At 54.5% G+C, this 22,405-nt stretch overlaps 1 protein-coding gene across 1 annotated transcript; it reads left to right on the forward strand.

Moving 5' to 3' along the window:
* The first annotated feature begins 924 nt into the window (after nt 1-924).
* DCHS1 (dachsous cadherin-related 1) lies at nt 925-21,689 on the forward strand. The gene is made up of 20 exons (XM_039218860.1): nt 925-2,715; nt 8,404-8,592; nt 8,689-8,920; nt 9,058-9,294; nt 9,596-10,621; nt 10,830-11,023; nt 11,220-11,316; nt 11,417-11,574; nt 11,770-12,634; nt 12,728-12,967; nt 13,059-13,184; nt 13,819-14,028; nt 15,292-16,170; nt 16,288-16,401; nt 16,582-16,793; nt 16,882-17,036; nt 17,232-17,362; nt 17,478-17,761; nt 18,149-18,287; nt 18,620-21,689. The coding sequence occupies exons 1-20, from the start codon at nt 925-927 to the stop codon at nt 21,229-21,231; spliced, it is 9,891 nt and encodes a 3,296-aa protein (XP_039074791.1). The 3' UTR covers nt 21,232-21,689.
* The last annotated feature ends 716 nt before the right edge of the window (nt 21,690-22,405 follow it).

Raw genomic sequence — 22,405 nt, forward strand, 5'->3', positions numbered from 1 at the left:
AAGCAAGTTAGTTCCCTAAAAACACAATCTGTAGGAAGGAAGGAGGGAGGGATGAAGAGGATTTTTAGGGTGGTGAAACTACTCTGCATAATACTATAATGCATGCCATTATACATGTCCATTATACAAACACATACATATACATTATACATTTGTCCAAACCTATACAATGTACAACACATGGCTGAGTGTCCAACTCTTGATTTCAGCTCAGGGCATGATCCCAGGGTCATGGGATTGAGCCCCATATCAGGCTTCAGCCTGCTTAAGATTCTCTCTGTCTCTCACTCTGCACCTCTCCCCTGCTTGTGCTCTTTCTTTCTCTCAAATAATCAACTGATTAAATTAAATTAAATAGGAAAGTCTTCAACATATTTAAGTTTTGGTAGAAGGCTCCAGAAGGTGATGACTGAAGGTGAAGTTACCAAAAGCACATGGTTATTAAGACATTAGTCCTGAATGGGAAGAAAAATAAGAAAGGATTGGCCATATTTTAAAGTCCAGAGATGAAAGGAAGGGAGTCCAAGGGCATTGAGACCTGAACAATAGAAACAAAACAGTCTGCTGGGGGAGGAGGGCTGGGGTGGGATGGCAACCTGCCAGGGAAAGACTGGAGCGGGTCCTGAGGATTTCTGAAACAGGCACTTCTTGGGCTCAAGATGGGTGCCCAGCAGCACAAATGCCCTATGGCACAGCTGAACATGCCTGAGTCTTGCTGTGGCTTCTGTCCCTGTATCCCTGGACCATTAATTCTGTTCCCCCACCTCCCCAATCATGACCTTTTTCCTTCTGCTTTGCTCCCAGGTCAGGGAGCCTGAGCTGGAGCCAGGGCCTGAGCTGGACCTGATCCAAAACCTTAGATCAATCTGGGCCTGGAGCCTGGCCCAGAGCTGGAGCCCAAGTCACAACTGGACCGCCCCTGTCATGCAGAAGGAGCCGGGCATTGTGCCTTCCTGCACTGGCATGCAGAGCTCCAGGCCCTTCCGCCTGCTACCACTGCTGCTACTGCTGCTGGTGGGGGCCAGAGGGTCAGGCGCCTGGGGTCAGGCCGGGAGCTTGGACCTACAGATTGATGAGGAGCAACCGGCAGGCACACTGATTGGGGACATCAGTGCAGGGCTTCCGCCAGGCACGGCAGCACCTCCCATGTACTTCATCTCTGCCCAAGAAGGCAGTGGGGTGGGCACAGACCTGGCCATCGATGAACACAGTGGAGTGGTCCGTACAGCCCGTGTCTTGGATCGTGAGCGGCGAGATCGCTACCGATTCACCGCAGTCACTCCTGACGGTGCCACCGTAGAGGTTACTGTGCGAGTGGCTGACATCAATGACCATGCTCCAGCCTTCCCGCAGGCTCGGGCTGCCCTGCAGATACCTGAGCATACAGCTCTTGGCACCCGTTACCCGCTGGAGCCTGCTCGTGATGCAGATGCTGGCCGCCTAGGAACCCAGGGCTATGCACTATCTGGTGATGCGGCTGGAGAGACCTTCCAGCTGGAGACACGTCCTGGTCCGGATGGGGCCCCAGTGCCAGAACTGGTAGTTACTGGGGAGCTGGACCGAGAGAATCGCTCACACTACATGCTGCAACTGGAAGCCTATGATGGCGGTTCACCTCCGAGGAGGGCCCAGGCCCTGCTGGATGTGACACTGCTGGACATCAATGATCATGCCCCAGCTTTCAATCAGAGCCGCTATCACGCTGTTGTGTCTGAGAGCCTGGCCCCTGGCAGTCCTGTCTTACAGGTGTATGCATCTGATGCTGATGCTGGCGCCAATGGGGCTGTGACTTATGAAATCAACCGGAGGCAGAGCGAGGGTGATGGCCCCTTCTCCATTGATGCACACACGGGACTGCTGCGGCTGGAGCGGCCACTGGACTTTGAGCAACGGCGGGTCCATGAACTGGTGGTGCAGGCGCGGGATGGTGGGGCTCACCCTGAGCTGGGCTCAGCCTTTGTGACTGTGCACGTGCGAGATGCCAATGACAACCAGCCCTCCATGACTGTCATCTTCCTGAGTGCAGATGGCTCCCCACGAGTGTCCGAGGCTGCCCCACCTGGCCAGCTCGTTGCTCGCATCTCTGTGTCAGACCCAGATGATGGTGACTTTGCTCATGTCAACGTTTCCCTGGAGGGTGGAGAGGGCCATTTTGCCCTAAGCACTCAGGACAGCGTCATCTACCTGGTGTGCGTAGCTCGGCAGCTGGATCGGGAGGAACGGGATGCCTATAACTTGCGGGTTACAGCCACAGACTCAGGTTCACCCCCACTGCGGGCCGAGGCCACCTTTGTGCTACACGTCACTGATGTCAATGACAATGCGCCTACCTTTGACCGTCAGCTCTACCGACCTGAGCCCCTTCCTGAAGTTGCACTGCCCGGCAGCTTCGTGGTGCGAGTGACAGCCCGGGATCCTGATCAGGGCACCAATGGTCAGGTCACCTATAGCCTGGCCCCTGGTGCCCACACCCGCTGGTTCTCCATTGACCCCACGTCAGGCATCATTACCACAGCTGCCTCGCTGGACTATGAACTGGAACCTCAGCCACAGCTGATTGTGGTAGCTACAGATGGGGGCTTGCCTCCTCTGGCCTCCTCCGCCACAGTCAGTGTGGCCCTGCAAGATGTGAATGATAACGAGCCCCTGTTCCAGAGGACTTTCTACAATGCTTCGCTGCCTGAGGGCACCCAGCCTGGAACCTGTTTCCTGCAGGTAAGTTAAGTCCTACACACAGCGCGATGTTGCTGTGGGCAGGAATGGATGAAAGGGTCACAGGGACCTCAGAACAGAAACCAAGCCTTGCAGGTGCATCTGTTTATGGTGACTTAAGTCAGAGGGTTTGGTCCTATCCTGTGAGCTCCAAAGTCTGTGCAGAGGGTGAGAGCTAATGATAAGATGAGAAAGCAGGGTGTGAGAGCTGGGCCAGGTAAGGCAGTTGGGGGAACTAAGACTGGATCAAGAGAAAACGTGTCCTGTGGTGTCAAGAAGTGAGAGAAACTCTATCAAATCTCAAGCTGTTCTGAAAGGCAGAGATGGAGATTCTGTATACCCATGTGGCTCCTGTTTCCCTAAGGAGATGCCAGTATTTATGGAGCCCTCATCCAGTTCTGGGCTCTGCTGGAAGAAACCCCCATCCCTCTCCCTGGAGCTGAGTCTTGATGAGACATTTGAGCTCAGGCACAAGATAATGAGAACTATTAGTGAGATCCCAATGTCCAGAGCAGGAAGGCCTCTCAGAGGAGGAGGTGGGGGCCCTGGACAGACTCTGGGAACCACAGAGTGCCTGTAAGTCAGGCCTGGAGGAGATGGAGGGGGCATGAAACTAAAGAGGCAGGCTGAGGCCAGATTGCAGAAGTCCTTGGAGACCAAGCCGTGAGGGGTTAGGACTTTATTTGGAAGGCAAAGGAGGTCACTGAACTTCTTTGAGCCAGAAGAGGGTGTGATCATGTTTCATTTTTTAAAAAAATATTTATTTATTTGTTTTGAGAGACAGACAGAAGTCAGAGAAGGAGCGGGGGGTGGGGAGAGAGAGAGAGAGAGAGAGAAAATCCAAAACAGGCTCCACACTATTAGTGCAGAGCCCGACAGGGGGCTTGAACCTATGTACCATGAGATCATGACTTGAGCTGAAACCAAGAGTAGACACTTAACCAACTGAGCCAACTAGGCCCCATTGTTTTTGTTTTTTAGAGGCTACATTTTTAGATTCACACCAAAATTGAGTCGAGGGCAAAGATTTCCCATATACCCTTTGTCTCCATACATGTATACTCCCCCACCAGAGTGGTTCATTTGTTACAACTGATGAACCTACACTGACACATTATCACCCCAATTCCCTCAAAATAGTTTACATTAGGGTTCAATCCTGGGGTTGTACATTGTATAGGTTTGGACAAATGTATAATGTGTATGTGTATGTATGATGGACATATATGATGGCATGCATTGTGCATGTATTATGCAGAGTAGTTTCACCACCCTAAACATCCTTTTCAACCCTCCCTCCTTCCTCCCTACAGATTGTGTTTTTAGGGAACTAACTTGCTTTAAGGGTGAAGGATAGATTAGGTCAGTGTGTAGGTGATATATTCAAGAATTAACTTAACCTGCTCTAAGCTTGGCACTGTGCTGGTCCCAGGGAAGAAAAGAAGGGCACGGTCTTGTTCCCAGGCAGGTCCCAGTCCAGATAGGGAGATACACTAGTGACTAGTGTGGTGTCAGATGGCATATGAGGTGCTGTGGAAGCCCAGAGGAAGGGGCCTTTGAAGAGCCAATGAGACTTTGCCGAATGGATTCTATAGAGTGGATGCGGATTCCAGGCCTACAGAGAGAGCTGCAGAACACCGTAATGTGTTCAGGTGACTGCGTTGTTCAGGTTGGCCTCAACTGTGCTAAGAGTTGCAGAGAGATGAGACAAAACAGTAGATAGGGACCAGATTACAAGCTTTGATTTTGTTTTAAAAATCACAGGGGGCCAAAGAGGGACTGTAGGCAAATCTGATATGTCTTTTGAAAAGATTGCTTTGGCTGCATCGTGGAGTATGGATGCAAGAGGGGAAATGGGAGGTAGCGAGGCCTCTTCGGAGAGTAGTGCTTGAAGTCTTTATGTCTCAGAAGTCCACCAGACCCTAGCGCCTCTTCTCAGGGCCTAGACTTCAAGCCAGTGCCTGGATCCAGCTGACGCCTTGCCACTGGCCAGACTCTGGGTATTTGCCTGCCTGCCTGCTGCTGTCCAGCTCCCACCCACTCTCCCATGTGTTTACTCTCCCTCTCTTGGCCTAGGACCAATGGGTGATGGCTTCCAAACTTCTTCCTCCTCATTAGTGCCTGAAGCAAGAGGGTAACGTTCCAGGGGGTTTCCTAGAGTTTTTACTCTTCATAACTATAGGGAAATAGGAGTAAAAATGACCACCGGGTGTTCATACCTGTTACAAGATGCCCTAATATTCGATTCACTCAATATACATTTATCAGATATCTACCATGTGCAAATCATTGCATTAGGGACACGGAATACAGTCATGAATGAGTCATTACCCCCGGCCCCTGCTTCATGGAGTTTATAGTCTAGAGCAGAGATTCATGTGGAAAGAAGTGGTTATACTGCAATAAGAAAACTTCCATAATGGGGTCTTATGTGAGGTACAGACGGACAGCACAAATGTATTCCAAAAGAGATGAGCCTTAAGCTGAGACTTACAGGATTAGCAGGAATTGGTGAGGGGACCAGATGGTAGGGAGTAGAGGGTGGTAGTCCAGGCACAAGTGACATGCACAGAGTAGTGGGAGAGCCTGACTTGTTCAGGGGCCTACAAGTGACTCAGTGTCTCTGGAGTTTAAGGTGTGGGATGGGAGACTAGGAGGGAGACTGTGCAGGTAGGCCAGACAGTGAGGAGTCAAGCCAAGCCAAAGGGTTTGAGCACTTTTCTTTAGAAAACATTTAATATTTTCAAGTGGAAGGGTAATAATCATATTTGTTTTCTCAAAAGATGATTTTGGTAGTCAGTATAGAGCAGTGGTTCACAACTGGGAGTGATTTTGCCCTCTGGAGGGGACATTAGGCAATGTCTAGAGACATTTCATTCTGACACATGAATGTCTCAAGTGGTGGAATGCTACTGGCATCTAGTGCATAGAGGCCAGGGATGCTGTCAAACATCCTATAATGCACAGGACAGCACCACAACAAAGGATTATCTGGTCCAAAATGCCAGTTGTGCCAAGGATGAGAAGTCCTGGTGTAGAAGATGGATTGGTGGGCCAGACACCTATCAGAAGGGAATCACAATAGTCCAGGGGAGAGATGACTCAGGCATAAGTCAGGACAGTGATAGTGGTGATGGAGAAGAATAGACAAATAGGAGAGATAATGAGGATTTACTTAGTCCCTAGTTGATTGATATACCGGGAGAGGAAAAGGGAAGAACAGATTTCTGGCTTGAGCAACTGCCTGGATGGAAGAGTCATTAGACAGGGTTTGGAATGATCATGAGTTTAGTTTTGGACAGGTTGGATTTAAGGTGCCTGTGGGACATCCAAGTAGAGATGTTGAGCAGGCATCTGGATGTGCAGGTTTGGAGCTCAGAGAAGTGGTCCAGGTCAAAGTGTAGATGATGGTCAAAGCAACGGAAGTGGAAGAGAAGGTCCTGAGGGAGCATGTCAAGTGAGAAGGCCAGGGAGAGATCCCAGGGAGCAACAGTATGTGAGAAGAGTGAGGGAAAGGGGAGGCAGAGGAGGCTGTGGAGGGGGAGGCAGCAGGAGGAGAAGCGGGAGACACCTGGGAAGGAGGTCAGGGTGGGGTGGGTGCTGTAAGTTTGTGGTCTGGTAGGAACTTTAGAAAATTCACAGATAAGGGTGTTTACTTCCTCCTTGAAATAGTGCATTCGATGACAGCTAGGGGCCAGTGGGGATGAAAGAGAGCTGAGTGGGAGAGGGGGCTGACCAAGGTCGAGCTGGGAGGCAGGGTTGAGCACCTGCTGAAAAGAGAACTGCGCATTTGCGGTGGAGCCTCTGAGCTGGAGCTGCACAGACCAGGAATTTCACTTCTGCCTTGGTCATTTCCAGTTAGTGGCCTCTACGCCTTTTGGGGTCACTTCCTGACAACTTCCCCTGACCACTATTTATTGCTTTCTTCCTGCAGGGAGTCAGAGGGCAAAGGTCTTTAACAGCTTCTGGAGATGGTGCAGCAGCTGTGCTGCAGCCCGCCTGGATGGATGCAGGGGGATGTTTGTCTCCTGGGATATCTGGGCCCACAGCCACAGTAAAGAGCTAGAGCAGGAGCTATTTCCAGGGTTTAGCCTGACTAAGACCCATGGCAGGGTCTTAGTGTCTCTCTGGAGGGTAAACAATGCCACAAATCACTTCTGTTAAGGCCCTGGGCAACAATTAGAAGTCCTTGGCTAGCTTCTTCTCTGAGGAACATTTTCTGGCTATGAAAAGGGAACTCTCCAGCTTCCTCTTACAGCATATCGTGACCCTAAGATCCTTGTATACACAGAGAGTACTTTGTCACAGGCTACAGAAGCCAAGACCAGCTAACACACTGTTGGGGGTCTAATGTGCACCCAATGTGTAAAACTTAGTTTGAAGGAAGTTTTTGTTGTAAGGGCAATCAGAATATCTGTTCACTCATTCAACAAATATATAGAGAGTACCTACTGTGTGCCTGGCCCTGTCCTAGGCTCAGAGGCTTTCAGAATAATGTTCTTGCTGCTCTGCTTCTGAAATGTTCAGAGGCTTCTGACATTGGTGTCCAATAGTTTAACTTTTCCTGAGCCAGTCTAGGGGATGCCCAAGGATTAACCAGGAAAGCCTTCCCCTACTTCTTGGTTTTGTGGAGCCCCCTGGATATAATAACCTTAATGTTCCATGGACTTGCACTTCTCCCTCTCTTACTTCCAATGAGATTGGCTTGAGAGGCAAACGCTACCACAGGTGCATGAGCCACATCCATAAATCCACAGAGCAGACCCTGATCACTCCAGTGATTAGATTCCAGTACCAATCAGACCCTGCTCTGGAATGGTCAATCTCTGGAAAATGCAAGGCTAGAATATCAGTCCCAGTAGGTGCATCGATCAGCTACAGGTTCTCTGCTCAGAGTGATTATGAGACTTGGTGATGGTTATTAACTCCCTGTGACCCACCTGGAATTTACAGTCACAGCCCATGCACTCTCCTCAGTCCTTATCATTTGCAGATTCTGCATTTGTGAATTTGCAGACTCTCTAAAATTTATTGGTAACCCCCAAAACAATACTCATGGAGCTTTTGCACTCATTCCTGGACATGTGCAGAATGATGAAAAATTCAAGTGGCCTGACGTGCACATTCCAAGCAATGCTCTGCCTTCATGTTTCAGCTCATACTATAAACACGGGTCCTTTTTGCGGTCTATTTATGCCACATTTTTTGCATTTTTGTCCTTTTTGTTTGGTGATTTTGCTGTTTAAAATGGTCCCCAAGTGTAGTGCTGAAGTGCTGTCTGGTGTTCCTAAGCACAGGAGGGCTGTGATGTGCCTTATGAAGAAAATTTGTATGTTAGATAAGCTTCATTCAGATATGATTTATAGTGCCATTGGCCATGAATTCAATGTTAATGAATCAACAATATATATTACATAAGGTGTCTTTAAACAGAAACGTGCATAAAACAAGGCTATGTATTGACCAGCTGACATAAATGTTGTGATCAGAGGCTCACAGGAACCTCAACTAGGTGGTGAGGTCTGAACTGCAGTTGGGTTTTGGCCCATGTTCTGTTGGTGGCCTCTATGTGTCCACCATCTGGAGACTCTGGCTCCCAGATGGTCCAGGGCCTTCTCCTTCTAACTGCCACTTAGCTCTGGCTCTTCTGGTCAAAAGGATGGGACATCACTCACCCCAGCCTCTCCCCAGGTGACAGCCACAGATGCAGACAGCGGCCCATTTGGCCTCCTCTCCTATTCCTTGGGTGCTGGACTTGGGGCCTCAGGGTCTCCCCCATTCCGCATTGATGCCCAGAGTGGTGATGTGTGCACGACCCGGACCCTGGACCGAGACCAGGGGCCTTCGAGCTTCGACTTCACAGTGACAGCTGTGGATGGGGTGAGTGGGCAGACTATGGGTAGGTGGTGTGTTGGAACAGGGCATTCACCAGAACCAGATGAGGCCCACCTGACTTATGGCTGCATGTCTCCCTAGGGAGGCCTCAAGTCCATGGTATACGTGAAGGTGTTTGTATCAGACGAAAATGACAACCCACCTCAGTTTTACCCACGGGAGTATGCTGCCAGTCTGAGTGCCCAGAGTACACCAGGCACAGCTGTGCTGAGGGTGCGTGCCCATGACCCTGATCAGGGGCCCCATGGGCGACTCTCCTACCACATCCTGGCTGGCAATAACCCTCCACTCTTTGCCTTGGATGAGCACTCAGGTGAGGATCCTCCCATTCTCAGGCCTTGCCCCCGGACCTCTCTCCTCACCTGCTTACATGAAGTATTGCCCCTTCCCATAACCTTTCTACCTCTATTCTGTTTCCTTATACATCAGTGCTTCTATTCCTTCTCCCAGGGCTGTTGACAGTAGCCTGGTCCTTGGCCAGACGGGCCAACTCTGTGGTGCAGCTGGAGATTGGGGCTCAGGATGGAGGTGGCCTGCAGGCAGAGCCCAGTGCCCGAGTCAACATCAGCATTGTGCCTGGAACCCCTGTACCACCTGTATTTGAGCAACTACAGTATGTCTTTTCTGTGCCAGAGGATGTGGCGCCAGGCACCAGTGTCGGCATAGTCCAGGCACACAACCCACCAGGTATCCTTTATCATTATACCGATTTGGTGCTATACCCAGACACCCCAACATAACCCATTTTAAAGTACCCTAGAGTATTACACCATAGATAGCCCCAGCATAAAACACGCAGGTTCCAACCCCAACACCTCCCTGGGCACAGTACAGGCCCTCTGCTTCATCCTCAGGAGCATGAATGTCCCCCTAATAGTTTGAAAGACACAGGTATGGACAGTGCTTCTCCCTCCTTGGGATCAGAGTCTGGGCCCCCACTCACTAGGTGCCTCCCATCTCTTGTCTGATTCCTCTCTCCTCCCCTCAGGTCGCCTGGGGTCTGTGGCCCTTGCCTTATCAGGCGGGGATCCCCGAGGACTCTTCTCTTTAGATGGGGCCTCGGGGCTGTTACAAACACTTCGCCCTCTGGACCGGGAGCTGCTGGGACCAGTGCTGGAGCTGGAGGTGCGGGCAGGCAGTGGAGTGCCCCCAGCTTTTGCTGTGGCTCGGGTGCGTGTGCTGCTGGATGATGTGAATGACAACTCCCCTGCCTTCCCTGCACCAGAAGACACGGTGTTGCTGCCACCAAGCACTGCCCCAGGGACCCCCATCTATACGCTTCGGGCTCTGGACCCTGATGCAGGTGTTAACGGTCGAGTCACTTTTACCCTACTTGCTGGGGGTGGTGGGGCCTTCACTGTGGACCCCACCACAGGCCATGTACGGCTTATGAGACCTCTGGGGCCTCCAGGGGGGCCAGCCCATGAGCTGGAGCTGGAGGCCCGGGATGGAGGCTCCCCACCCCGCACCAGCCACTTCCGACTACAGGTGGTGGTACAGGACATGGGGACCCGTGGGCTGGCTCCTCATTTTGACAGCCCCACCTACCGTGTGGACCTGCCCTCAGGCACCACCCCTGGAACTCAGGTCCTGCAAGTGCAAGCTCAAGCGCCAGATGGGGGCCCCATCACCTACCACCTTGCAGCAGATGGGCCAAGTAGCCCCTTTGGTCTGGAACCACAGAGTGGTTGGCTATGGGTGCGAGCAGCACTGGACCGCGAGGCCCAGGAGTTGTACACACTGAAGGTAATGGCAGTGTCTGGGTCCAAAGCTGAGTTGGGGCAGCAGACAGGCACAGCCACCGTGAGGGTCAGCATCCTCAACCAGAATGACCACAGTCCCCGCTTGTCTGAGGAGCCCACCTTCCTGGCTGTGGCTGAGAACCAGCCCCCAGGGACCAGCGTGGGCCGGGTCTTTGCCACTGACCGAGACTCAGGACCCAACGGACGTCTGACCTACAGCCTGCGACAGCTGTCAGAAGACAGCAAGGCCTTCCGCATCCATCCCCAGACTGGTGAGCACTGGGGCCCAAATCCTGAGATCTCATAGCCTCAACCTCAGACTGGTGAATACCCAGACAGAATCCCCAAACCCCCACCATGAGGACCAGGACTCAGCCTGGACTTTCACCCTGGCATTCCTTCCCACACTCCCTAAACCCCAGCTTCTCAGCTGCAGGCCTCAGGCTGTGCCCATACATGATCCCTATCCTGCACTCCCAGGAGAAATGACCACACTCCAAACCCTGGACCGAGAGCGGCAGAGCAGCTACCAGCTCCTGGTGCAGGTGAAGGATGGGGGGAACCCGCCCCGTAGTACCACAGGCACCGTGCACATCGCAGTGCTCGACCTCAACGACAACAGCCCCACCTTCCTGCAGGCTTCAGGGGCTGCTGGCGGTGGCCTCCCTATACAGGTATGTGAAGTGGCAGGACCCTGCCCTGAAGAAGTGTGAAAGGCAATGGGGGGTCTCCCCACAGAGCTGTACGTGTAGGTCAGAGAGACTGGCTCTTGGAACAGGTGTGAGAGTGAAAAAGGGGCTCTGCCTGTGTTTAGGTGAAGGGAACTTGACCCTGAAATGTCTCAAGTAGATGAATCGTGTGTCCCCACAGGTACCAGATCGAGTGCCTCCAGGAACACTGGTGACGACTCTGCAGGCCAAGGATCCAGATGAGGGGGAAAATGGCACCATCCTGTACACACTAACTGGTATGATGGGGAGACTTGGCAAGAAGGGAGTTGGTGGGTGATGGCATGACCTGCCTGGTTCTGGGACTCATGCCCTCACTCTTCCTCTACCTGTCCCCAGGTCCTGGCTCAGAGCTCTTCTCTCTGCACCCTCACTCGGGGGAGCTGCTCACTGCTGCACCCCTGATCCGAGCAGAGCGTCCACACTATGTGCTGACTTTGAGCGCTCACGACCAAGGCAGCCCCCCTCGGAGCTCCAGCCTCCAGCTGCTGGTGCAGGTAAGGCTGCCCTTCCTTAAATCTGCCCACATCTTGGCCACTGCTATGGGCTCCCTCAAGAGCTACACCTTCGTGGAGTCCTTGTGGCCTCCAGTCAGGCTACTCGGACTGCCCTACCAGCTACCCAGCAGGCCAGCCCAGACCCCTTTTACACGCCTCCCTTTGATTCTGACCTTCCTCCTCGGTCCACAACAGGTGCTTCCATCAGTTCGCTCGGCTGAGCCCCCACCGGATCCCTCAGAGCCAGACCCAGCGGCTCCGGTGCCCGTCGTGCTGACGGTGACAGCAGCGGAGGGGCTGCAGCCCGGCTCCCTGTTGGGCTCCGTGGCGTCACCAGAGCTGGCCGGGGTGGGCGCACTCACCTACACGCTGGTGGGCGGCGCCGACCCGGAGGGCACCTTCGCGCTGGATGCGGCCTCAGGGCGCTTATACTTGGCCCGGCCCCTGGACTTCGAGGCGGGCCCGGCGTGGCGCGCTCTCACTGTGCGCGCCGAGGGCCCAGGAGGAGCGGGCGCGCGGCTGCTGCGCGTGCAGGTGCGCGTACAGGACGAGAACGAGCACGCGCCGGCCTTTGCGCGCGACCCGCTTGCGCTGGCGCTCCCGGAGAACCCCGATCCTGGCGCGGCGCTGTACACCTTCCGCGCATCGGATGCGGACGGCCCGGGTCCCAACAGCGACGTGCGCTACCGCCTGCTGCGCCAGGAGCCGCCCGTGCCAGCGCTGCGCTTGGACGCGCGCACTGGGGCGCTCAGCGCACCGCGAGGCCTGGACCGGGAGACCACACCTGCCCTGCTGCTGCTCGTGGAAGCCACCGACCGACCCACCAACGCCAGCCGCCGCCGCGCAGCGCGCGTTTCAGCGCGTGTCTTTGTCACAGATGAGAATGACAACGCGCCGGTGTTCGCCTCCCCCTCACGTGTGCGCATCCCAGAGGATCAGCCGCCCGGTCCCGCGGCACTGCATGTGGTAGCGCGGGACCCAGACCTGGGCGAGGCCGCACGCGTGTCCTATCGTCTAGCAGCTGGTGGAGATGGCTACTTCCGGCTACACTCCAGCACCGGTGAGTTGGGCGCAGAAGTCGGGGCAAGGGAGGGTGCTGATGTGGAGGGAGTGTTGAGGCTTGCTTCCAACCGTCCCTACCCTACTCACCTAGGAGCGCTGTCGGTGGTGCGGTCCCTGGACCGAGAACAGCGAGCTGAGCACGTACTGACGGTGGTGGCCTCCGACCACGGCTCCCCTCCGCGCTCAGCCACGCAGCTCCTGACTGTCAGTGTCGCTGACATCAACGACGAGGCACCTGCTTTCCAGCAGCAGGAGTACAGCATCCTCTTGCGTGAGAACAGCCCGCCTGGCACGTCTCTGCTCACTCTACAGGCAACCGACCCAGACCTGGGTAAGACCTGAGGGGATGAATGGAGAGAGGTACATCAGGCAGGGAAGGGTACATTTACCCGCTGACTTCCTTCCTTGCTGCCCTTCCTCAGGTGCCAATGGGCAAGTGACTTATGGAGGCATCTCTGGCGAAAGCTTCTCCCTGGACCCAGACACTGGAGTTCTCACAACTCTTCGGGCCCTGGACCGGGAGGAACAGGAGGAGATCAACTTAACAGGTACACACTGACAGGACCCTAAAAGCCTGAGGTGTTTGTTATAAACAGCCAGTGTTACATGGGCAGAAGTGCCAAATTACCTTCTAGAAGCTTCCACCTATTACAGCACAGCTCGTCATATTTCTGGATCATTTTGGGGCAGATTGCAAGGTGATCAGACTTCTAAGCGGTCACCATCGTCATCACACAGAGTCTCAAATACATGTCACAGCTGTGCTTTTTAGGATTCCCTCAGATTATACTGTCGGCCATCTAACAGAGAAACCTACTGATTGTACCAGAGAGGTTAGGTGACTTGTGCAGGCTAACACAACTTGGAAGTGGTAGAGCTGGGACTTGAACCCACATTTTTGATATCTCACTTAGTGCCTTTTCTGTCACACTACTACTAATCCAAGATCATCTTGCATGCACTAAGCATGGGAGATGGGAAGGAATAAAACATCTTCTGACTTGTATATTTATATGTACATGTACATGTGTAGGCACCCGTGCACTTGTGGAGTGTAGAGAGATGGACGTTTCCTGGTTCATGTGTGCACCTAATGAACACGTGTGAATGCTGTGTAGTATAGTATGAGTTTCCCCATGGGATGGGAGCAGGCTAGATCTCCTTGATTTTGCTTCCCCACAGTGTATGCCCGGGACAGGGGCTCGCCCCCGCTCTTAACCCATGTCACAGTGCGAGTGGCCGTGGAGGATGAGAATGACCATGCCCCAACCTTTGGGAGTGCCCACCTCTCCCTGGAGGTGCCAGAGGGCCAGGACCCCCAGACCCTTACCGTGCTGCGGGCCTCTGACCCAGATGTGGGAGCCAACGGGCAGCTGCAGTACCGCATCCTGGGTGAGAACTGTCCCACATCCACTCACCCAGCGCCCACTTGCCCAGTCCTACTCCTTGTTGGCTTATGTCAGTCACAGTGTGTCTGGTGTCTGGGTTTCCTTTCCCTTCTCTTTGTCTTCTCCTTTTTTCATTCACGTGTATATGTGTTTCTGAGTCTCTCTTTCTATACCTCGTCAGCTCTTTATCTCCCTCTGTGTCTGTCTGTATTTTCCTGTTTCTTTTTTTTGTCTCTGTGGAGCACTTGTTCTCAAACTTTTTGCTCTCTATCACCCTTAATATTCTTAATGTTTGAGAACCCTAGAGAGTTTTTGTTTATGTGATATCAATATTTATTGATACAATGCGATATATATACATGTATAAATACATATTTATAATAAATACATAACTACTATTATATTAGACATTTAAGCTGAGAACAATTTTATTTTTTATTATTTTTTAAAGTTTATTTACTTATTTTGAGAGCGAGAGAGAGAGAAAGAGAGAGAGCAGGGAAGGGGCAGAGAGAGAGGGAGAGACAGAATCCCCAGCAGACTCTGTGCTGTGTCAGCACAGAGGCTGATGCGGGGCTCGAACTCACAAACCATGAGATCATGACCTGAGTCAAAATCAAAAGTCGGATGCTTAACTGACTGAGCCACCCAGGTGCTCCATTTTTTATTTTGTTTCTCTTTTTTTTTTTGAGAAAAATTGTAAAATGCTATCGTAAGACAAGCCAATGAAGAATGCTTGCCATATTTCTGCATAGGCACAAAGAAATATTAGGGATTCAAATAATTTCCTGGACAGCAATAAGATTGCAAAGATTATAGCAGGTGTAACTAAAGGTAAGCCAGCAAAAACTGAATGAGTCTTTGAAAACACACATTTATGTTCTAAACTTTTGGCCTATTTCTAGAAGATGTAAGAATTCATAGGCACACATTCCATTAACTATCCAAGTGATGTCATCACAAGTCATGTAGTGTCTGGATTCCACTATACATTTGTGAAATACTAAGAATTAAAAAGGCAAATAATGTCTTAGTATTGCTATGTATTTAGTTTTGATCCTTGATCTTATATATTCCCTGGAAGGAGTCTCCAGACCACACTCTGAGAACGATTTTTTTAGTGTATCTCCCTTTATCTTCTGTGGTTCTCTTCTCTGCCTTTCTCCCTGTTTCTCTCCCCACCACTCTGTCCCATTTGCTGTTGCCTGTACATCACCCCCATTTCCATGGCTGACACATGTTTATGTGCACATGTACTTCTCTGCAGATGGGGACCCATCAGGAGCCTTCGTCCTAGACCTAGCTTCTGGGGAGTTTGGCACCATGAGGCCACTAGACCGAGAGGTGGAGCCAGCATTCCAGCTGCAGATAGAGGCCCGGGATGGAGGCCAGCCAGCTCTCAGTGCCACTCTGCTTGTGACAGTGACAGTGCTGGATGCCAATGATCATGCTCCAGCCTTCCCTGTGCCTGCCTACTCTGTGGAGGTGCCTGAGGATGCACCTGCAGGGACTCTGTTGCTGCAGCTACAGGCTCATGACCCCGATGCTGGGGCCAATGGCCGTGTGACCTACTACCTGGGTGCAGGTGCAGCAGGCGCCTTCCTGCTGGAGCCTAGCTCTGGGGAATTGCGCACAGCCACAGCTCTAGACAGAGAGCAGTGTCCCAGCTATGCCTTTTCTGTGAGTGCAGTGGATGGTGCAGCAGCTGGGCCCCTGAGCACCACAGTACCTGTCACCATCACAGTGCGTGATGTCAATGACCATGCACCCACCTTTCCTACCAGTCCCCTAAGGCTGCGCCTGCCACGCCCAGGCCCCAGTCTCAGCACCCCAAAGCTGCCTCTGGCCACTCTACGAGCTGAAGACCGTGATGCTGGTGCCAATGCTTCCATCCTATACCGGCTGGCAGGCACACCACCGCCTGGCACCACTGTGGACTCTTACACTGGTGAAATACGTGTGGCCCGCTCCCCTGGAGCCCTGGGTCCCCGGGATCGTGTCCTCTTCATCGTGGCCACCGACCTTGGCCGTCCAGCTCGCTCTGCCACTGGTGTGGTCATTGTTGGGCTGCAGGGGGAGTCTGAGCGTGGACCCCGCTTTCCTCGGGCTAGTAGTGAAGCTGTGCTCCGTGAGAATGCACCCCCAGGTGGGTCCCCAACAATGTCTCCCAGCTTTGTATCCCTGGATGAGCTGGCGTTACTTACTGAAAATGTCTCCTAAACTCCCTTAGCTCACTGTCCAACCAATACCGTCCTCTCTGCAGGGACTCTCATTGTCTCCCCCAAGGCTGTCCATGCAGGGGGCTCAAATGGACCGATCACCTATAGCATTCTCAGTGGGAATGAGAGAGGGACTTTCTCCATCCAGCCTAGTACAGGTAAGGGGCAGGAGCAGGGGCTCTGTGAGAGAACAGGCTCCTGGGGAAGGTCCTTTCTGGGCCCGAGAGGCTCTGGTTGTGGAAGGGCTGCCCTTGAGGAAGGGTCTCACCAAGGCAGGCTCCAGGGCAGGCAAGGGCTGTCCATGATGCTTTCTTTCCTCTCCCCGCTCCCACCTCCAGGAGCTATCACAGTTCGCTCAGCAGAGGGGCTGGACTTCGAGGCAAGCCCACGACTACGACTAGTGCTGCAAGCAGAGAGCGGGGGAGCCTTTGCTTTCTCCGTGCTGACCCTAACCCTGCAAGATGCCAATGACAATGCTCCCCGCTTCCTGCGGCCCCACTATGTGGCCTTCCTGCCTGAGTCAAGACCCTTGGAGGGACCCCTGCTGCAGGTGTGGGGTGTGATGGGAAGATGGGGGGCAGGGCTGGCCGGACTTGTCTGTGGCTAGCTCAGTGCCAGCAGCCTCCTCCTCCCACCAGGTGGAGGCAGATGACCTGGACCAAGGGCCCAGTGGACAGATCTCTTACAGTCTGGCCGCATCTCAGCCAGCACGGGGATTGTTCCATGTAGACCCAGCCACGGGCACTATAACTACCACAGCCATCCTGGACCGTGAGATCTGGGCTGAAACACGGTAAAGCTTGGCTCTGTAGACTCCCAACACCCCACCCTGGGTCTGTCCAGCTTCAAGCCCTGCCCTGAATCCCCCCTCAATTCCTAGGCCACATCCTGAGTCCCCAAGACCTCCAGCCTGTTGGGAGTCCTCCTAGCCCTGCCCAGGATTTTCCCTTTTCCCCAGGCCCCACTCTTGATTGTGCTCTGTGTCCAGGCTGGTACTGATGGCCACAGACAGAGGAAGCCCAGCCCTGGTGGGCTCAGCTACCCTGACGGTGATGGTCATCGACACCAATGATAATCGCCCTACCATCCCCCAGCCCTGGGAGCTCCGAGTGTCAGAAGGTGAGGGCTGGGTAAAGTGAGAGGTACAAAGGGTGGTAGGGCAGTACTACACCCTACCCTGGGGCTCCAGGGGTGTCTGGGACCATGCCAGACACACATGTCCTATGTATTACAGATACGCTCTTGGGCTCAGAGATTGCACAGGTAACAGGGAATGATGTGGACTCAGGACCGGTGCTTTGGTATGTGCTGAGCCCATCTGGACCCCAGGATCCCTTCAGCATAGGTCGCTATGGAGGCCGTCTCTCACTCACGGGCCCCCTGGACTTTGAGCACTGTGACCGCTACCACCTACAACTGCTGGCACATGACGGGCCTCACGAGGGCCATGCTAACCTCACAGTGTTTGTGGAGGATGTCAATGACAATGCACCTGCCTTCTCGCAGAGCCTCTACCAGGTATTGATGCCCCTAGATGTTCCCACACCCAGGCCCAGTGTTGTTCACGCTGGAAGGAAGTGACACGGCTAGAAGTGTCTGAGCTGGCAGGGGAGGAGACGGGGGTGGGGGGGAAGGGGGGGTGAAGCTGGATGTTGGAACTGACCTGAGGATGGAGCCCTGGGCTTGGGAGGGTCCTGTCTCGAACCAGCCTTCCATGTCCTAGGAACTGTGTCTAGGTACTTCATCCTGTGCCCAGAAATGGAGGAAGGTGAGCAGTTTGATTATCCAGTATGGGCTTCAAGCTGAGCCCAAGCAGGGCTTATGGGATCAGGCTCCAGAACATAGGCTAAGTGGGCAGTAGGGCAGTGGGAAGCTTGGCCATAAACACTTGTCCTCACCCCTCAGGTGACACTGCTTGAACACACACCCCCAGGCAGTGCCATTCTCTCCGTCTCTGCCACTGACCGGGATTCAGGTGCCAATGGTCACATTTCCTACCACCTGGCTTCCCCTGCTGAGGGCTTCAGTGTTGACCCCAACAATGGTACGTCCTTCCTGGGATCTAACCCCTTATTTTTGACCGTGATGGGCCCTATTTTGACCTCATTCCTAGAATTTCTTGCCTGAACTCAACTCCTGGATCTCTGACCCAGGGAGAAAATTTTCCCCTCCTTAGTCTCTATTTTAAGCCCTGTTCTGACTGCATGTCTAGAAGCCATTTCCTGAATCCTGGAGACCATTCCACAAACTCCCAGCACAGGCCATTCCCTGGAGTCTGACTTTCAAGGCCATATCCTAGGCCCCAAAGCATCACCCCTTTGCTCACCTACAGTCTCTGCTGAATGCATATTTCTCTCCATCCCCTTCTCATCTCAGGGACCTTGTTCACAACAGTGGGAACAGTGGCGTTGGGCCATGAGGGGCCAGGAGTGGTAGATGTGGTGCTGGAAGCACGAGATCATGGAAGGCCAGGCCGGGCAGCACGAGCCACAGTGCATGTGCAGCTGCAGGACCAGAATGACCACACCCCTAGCTTCACATTGCCATACTATCGTGTGGCTGTGACTGAAGATCTGCCCCCTGGTTCCACCCTGCTCACCTTGGAGGCCACAGATGCTGACGGAAGCCGCACTCATGCCACCGTGGACTATAGCATCGTCAGTGGCAACCGGGGCCGAGTTTTCCAGCTGGAACCCCGGCTGGCTGAGGCTGGGGAAGGTGGTGGACTAGGTCCCCGGGCACTGGGCTGCCTGGTGTTGCTTGAACCTCTAGACTTTGAAAGCCTAACCCAGTACAACTTAACTGTGGCTGCAGCTGACCGGGGCCAGCCACCTCGCAGTTCAGCTGTGCCCGTCACTGTCACTGTGCTGGATGTCAATGACAACCCACCTGTCTTCACTCGAGCATCCTATCACATGGCAGTTCCTGAGGACACACCCGTTGGAGCCGAACTGCTGCACGTGGAGGCCTCTGACGCTGACCCAGGTCCTCATGGCCTCGTGCATTTCACGCTCAGCTCAGGTGACCCCTCTGGGCAATTTGAGCTGGATGAGAGTTCAGGTGCCTTGCGACTTGCCCGCCCCTTAGACTGTGAGACCCAGGCTCGACATCAGCTTGTAGTGCAGGCTGCCGACCCTGCTGGGGCACACTTCGCTCTGGCACCAGTGACCATTGAAGTCCAGGATGTGAATGACCATGCCCCAGTCTTCCCTTTGAGCTTGCTCAGCACCAGCCTGGCAGAGAACCAGCCTCCAGGCACTCTTGTGACCACTCTGCACGCAATTGATGGGGATGCTGGGGCTTTTGGGAGGCTCCACTACAGCCTGTTGGAGGCCGGGCCAGGGCCTGAGGGCCGTGAGGCATTTGCACTGAACAGCTCAACAGGAGAGTTGCGGGCACGAGTGGCCTTCGACTATGAGCACACGGGAAGCTTCCAGTTGCTGGTGGGTGCTGCCGACGCTGGGAATCTCTCCGCCTCGGTCACTGTGTCAGTGCTGGTGACTGGGGAGGATGAGTATGACCCGGTATTCCTGGCTCCAGCCTTTCACTTCCAGGTGCCAGAAGGTGCCCGGCGTGGCTACAGCTTGGGTCATGTGCAGGCCACAGATGAGGATGGAGGTGCTGATGGCCTGGTGCTCTATTCCCTTGCCACTTCTTCCCCCTATTTTGGTATCAACCAGACTACAGGTGCTCTATACCTTCGAGTAGACAGTCGGGCACCAGGCAGTGGGACAGGCACTTCTGGGAGTGGAGGCCGGACACGACGTGAGGCACCACGGGAGCTGAGGCTTGAGGTAGTGGCACGGGGGCCTCTGCCTGGTTCCCGGAGTGCCACGGTGCCTGTGACCGTGGATATCACCCACACTGCACTGGGCCTGGCACCTGACCTCAACCTGCTATTGGTGGGGGCTGTGGCAGCCTCCCTGGGAGTTGTGGTGGTGCTTGCAATAGCAGCGCTGGTCCTGGGGCTGGTGCGGGCCCGTAGCCGCAAGGCTGAGGCAGCCCCTGGTCCAATGTCACAGGCGGCGCCCCTGGCCAGTGGTTCTCTGCAGAAGCTAGGCCGAGAGCTGCCCAGCCCACCGCCCTCGGAGCACCTCTATCACCAGACTCTCCCCAGCTATGGTGGGCCAGGTGCTGGAGGACCCTACCCCCGTGGTGGCTCCCTGGACCCTTCACACTCAAGTGGCAGAGGCTCAGCAGAAGCTGCAGAGGATGACGAGATCCGCATGATCAATGAATTCCCACGTGTGGCCAGTGTGGCTTCTTCCTTGGCTGCCCGTGGCCCCGACTCAGGCATCCAGCAGGATGCAGATGGGCTGAGTGACACATCCTGTGAGCCACCTGCCCCTGATACCTGGTATAAGGGCCGCAAGGCAGGGCTGCTGCTGCCAGGTGCAGGAGCCACTCTGTACCGAGAAGAGGGCCCACCAGCCACTGCCACAGCCTTCCTGGGGGGCTGCGGCCTGAGCCCTGCACCCACCGGGGACTATGGCTTCCCAGCAGATGGCAAGCCATGTGTGGCAGGTGCACTGACGGCCATTGTGGCTGGTGAGGAGGAGCTCCGTGGCAGCTATAACTGGGACTACTTGCTGAGCTGGTGCCCTCAGTTCCAGCCGCTGGCCAGTGTCTTCACAGAAATTGCCCGGCTCAAGGATGAGGCTCGGCCATGTCCCCCGGCTCCCCGTATTGACCCACCACCCCTCATCACTGCTGTGGCCCACCCAGGAGCCAAGTCTGTGCCCCCCAAGCCAGCCAGCACGGCTGCAACCCGGGCCATCTTCCCACCAGCCTCTCACCGTTCCCCCATCAGCCACGAAGGCTCCCTGTCCTCAGCTGCCATGTCCCCCAGCTTCTCACCCTCACTGTCTCCTCTGGCTGCTCGCTCACCTGTTGTCTCTCCATTTGGGGTGGCCCAGGGGCCCTCAGCCTCAGCACTCAGCCAAGAGTCTGGCCTGGAGCCACCTGATGACACAGAGCTGCACATCTAGCTGTGGCCCAGGCTGGGCCCTGACCTGGGATGCGCACAGTGTCCCCAATGCAGGCCCCATCTGAGCCTGCCCTGGGCAGCCTCGGACCACGATTGGCCACAGGGGAGGCTAGCTCCCCATCCTAAACTCCTCCAGTGGCGGCAGGTCCCACATCTCACCCTGGCCCCATCAGAGCACCAGTGCCACAGAGGCCCTGTTCAGCACTGACCGGGGCCAGGTCCGATGTGGGGAGAAATCTGAAGGAGGCAGCAGCCCTGGGTTCTCAGTGAGGGCTTCCTGCCCTGTGCCAGCACCTTGAGGTGGAGCTGAGACTTTATTTATTGGGGGGTAGGGAGGATGGGGGGAGGTCCCTCCAACCTGTTTGGGCCCAGCTTCTTTGGGTTCCACTGACATCCCTGCCCCTGCCCAGAACCAAGTGCCAATTCTCACTCTGGAGCCTTAATAAACTGCAGTTTGTATCCAGTGTCCGGCTGTACTCTGTGGGGGCTGTCAGGATTGGGGATGCTTGTAAGGCACCTGATACATTGTGGACACCTCAGCAGGCACAGAGGAGTATTGGATACAGGGACATCTCAGGTGGGGATAGGACTAGGAGCCGGGGCCTAGCTTGAGGCTGACTATCACATCTCTGCACTTGGCAGTGACCTAGAGATGTGGCAGTGACCTAGAGAGGGATTGGCTGGATGGGGAGAGATCTTGGGGATGACCAGCTCTAGGCCTGAGGGTGCACATGTAATAAGAGCTCGTGTTTGTTGAACCTTTTCCACATCAGGTTCTCTGCTGACCAGTGTTTCTGCTTTACCACTGCGAATTTTCACTGCAACCTATGAGACAGAGCACTCTATGATAACTTTCATATTCTAAATGAAGCCTAGGCTCCAAGAGATTGGGTGGCTTTCCTGATACCATATAGCTAAGCAGGAACCCTTGTCTGTGGGTCCGTGCCCCCCCCCCCCCCCCCCCCCCCCCCCCCCCCCCCCCCCCCCCCCCCCCCCCCCCCCGAGGCCCTCTCTTCAGCACTGCCCTCTACCCTATGATGAGTGCTGACTGGACTCTGACAGTAGCAGAGAGCCCTGGACTTACGCAGTGCTCATTGGGCCAGGGAGGAAGGATCCTGGTGGCAGCTCCACCCATTCCCCAGCATTCAGGACCACCCCTTTAAGGGAGGAGCCAG

The sequence above is a fragment of the Hyaena hyaena genome, unplaced genomic scaffold (genome assembly GCF_003009895.1).
Source record: "Hyaena hyaena isolate Hyena2069 unplaced genomic scaffold, ASM300989v1 scaffold_779, whole genome shotgun sequence".
NCBI lineage: Eukaryota > Metazoa > Chordata > Mammalia > Carnivora > Hyaenidae > Hyaena > Hyaena hyaena.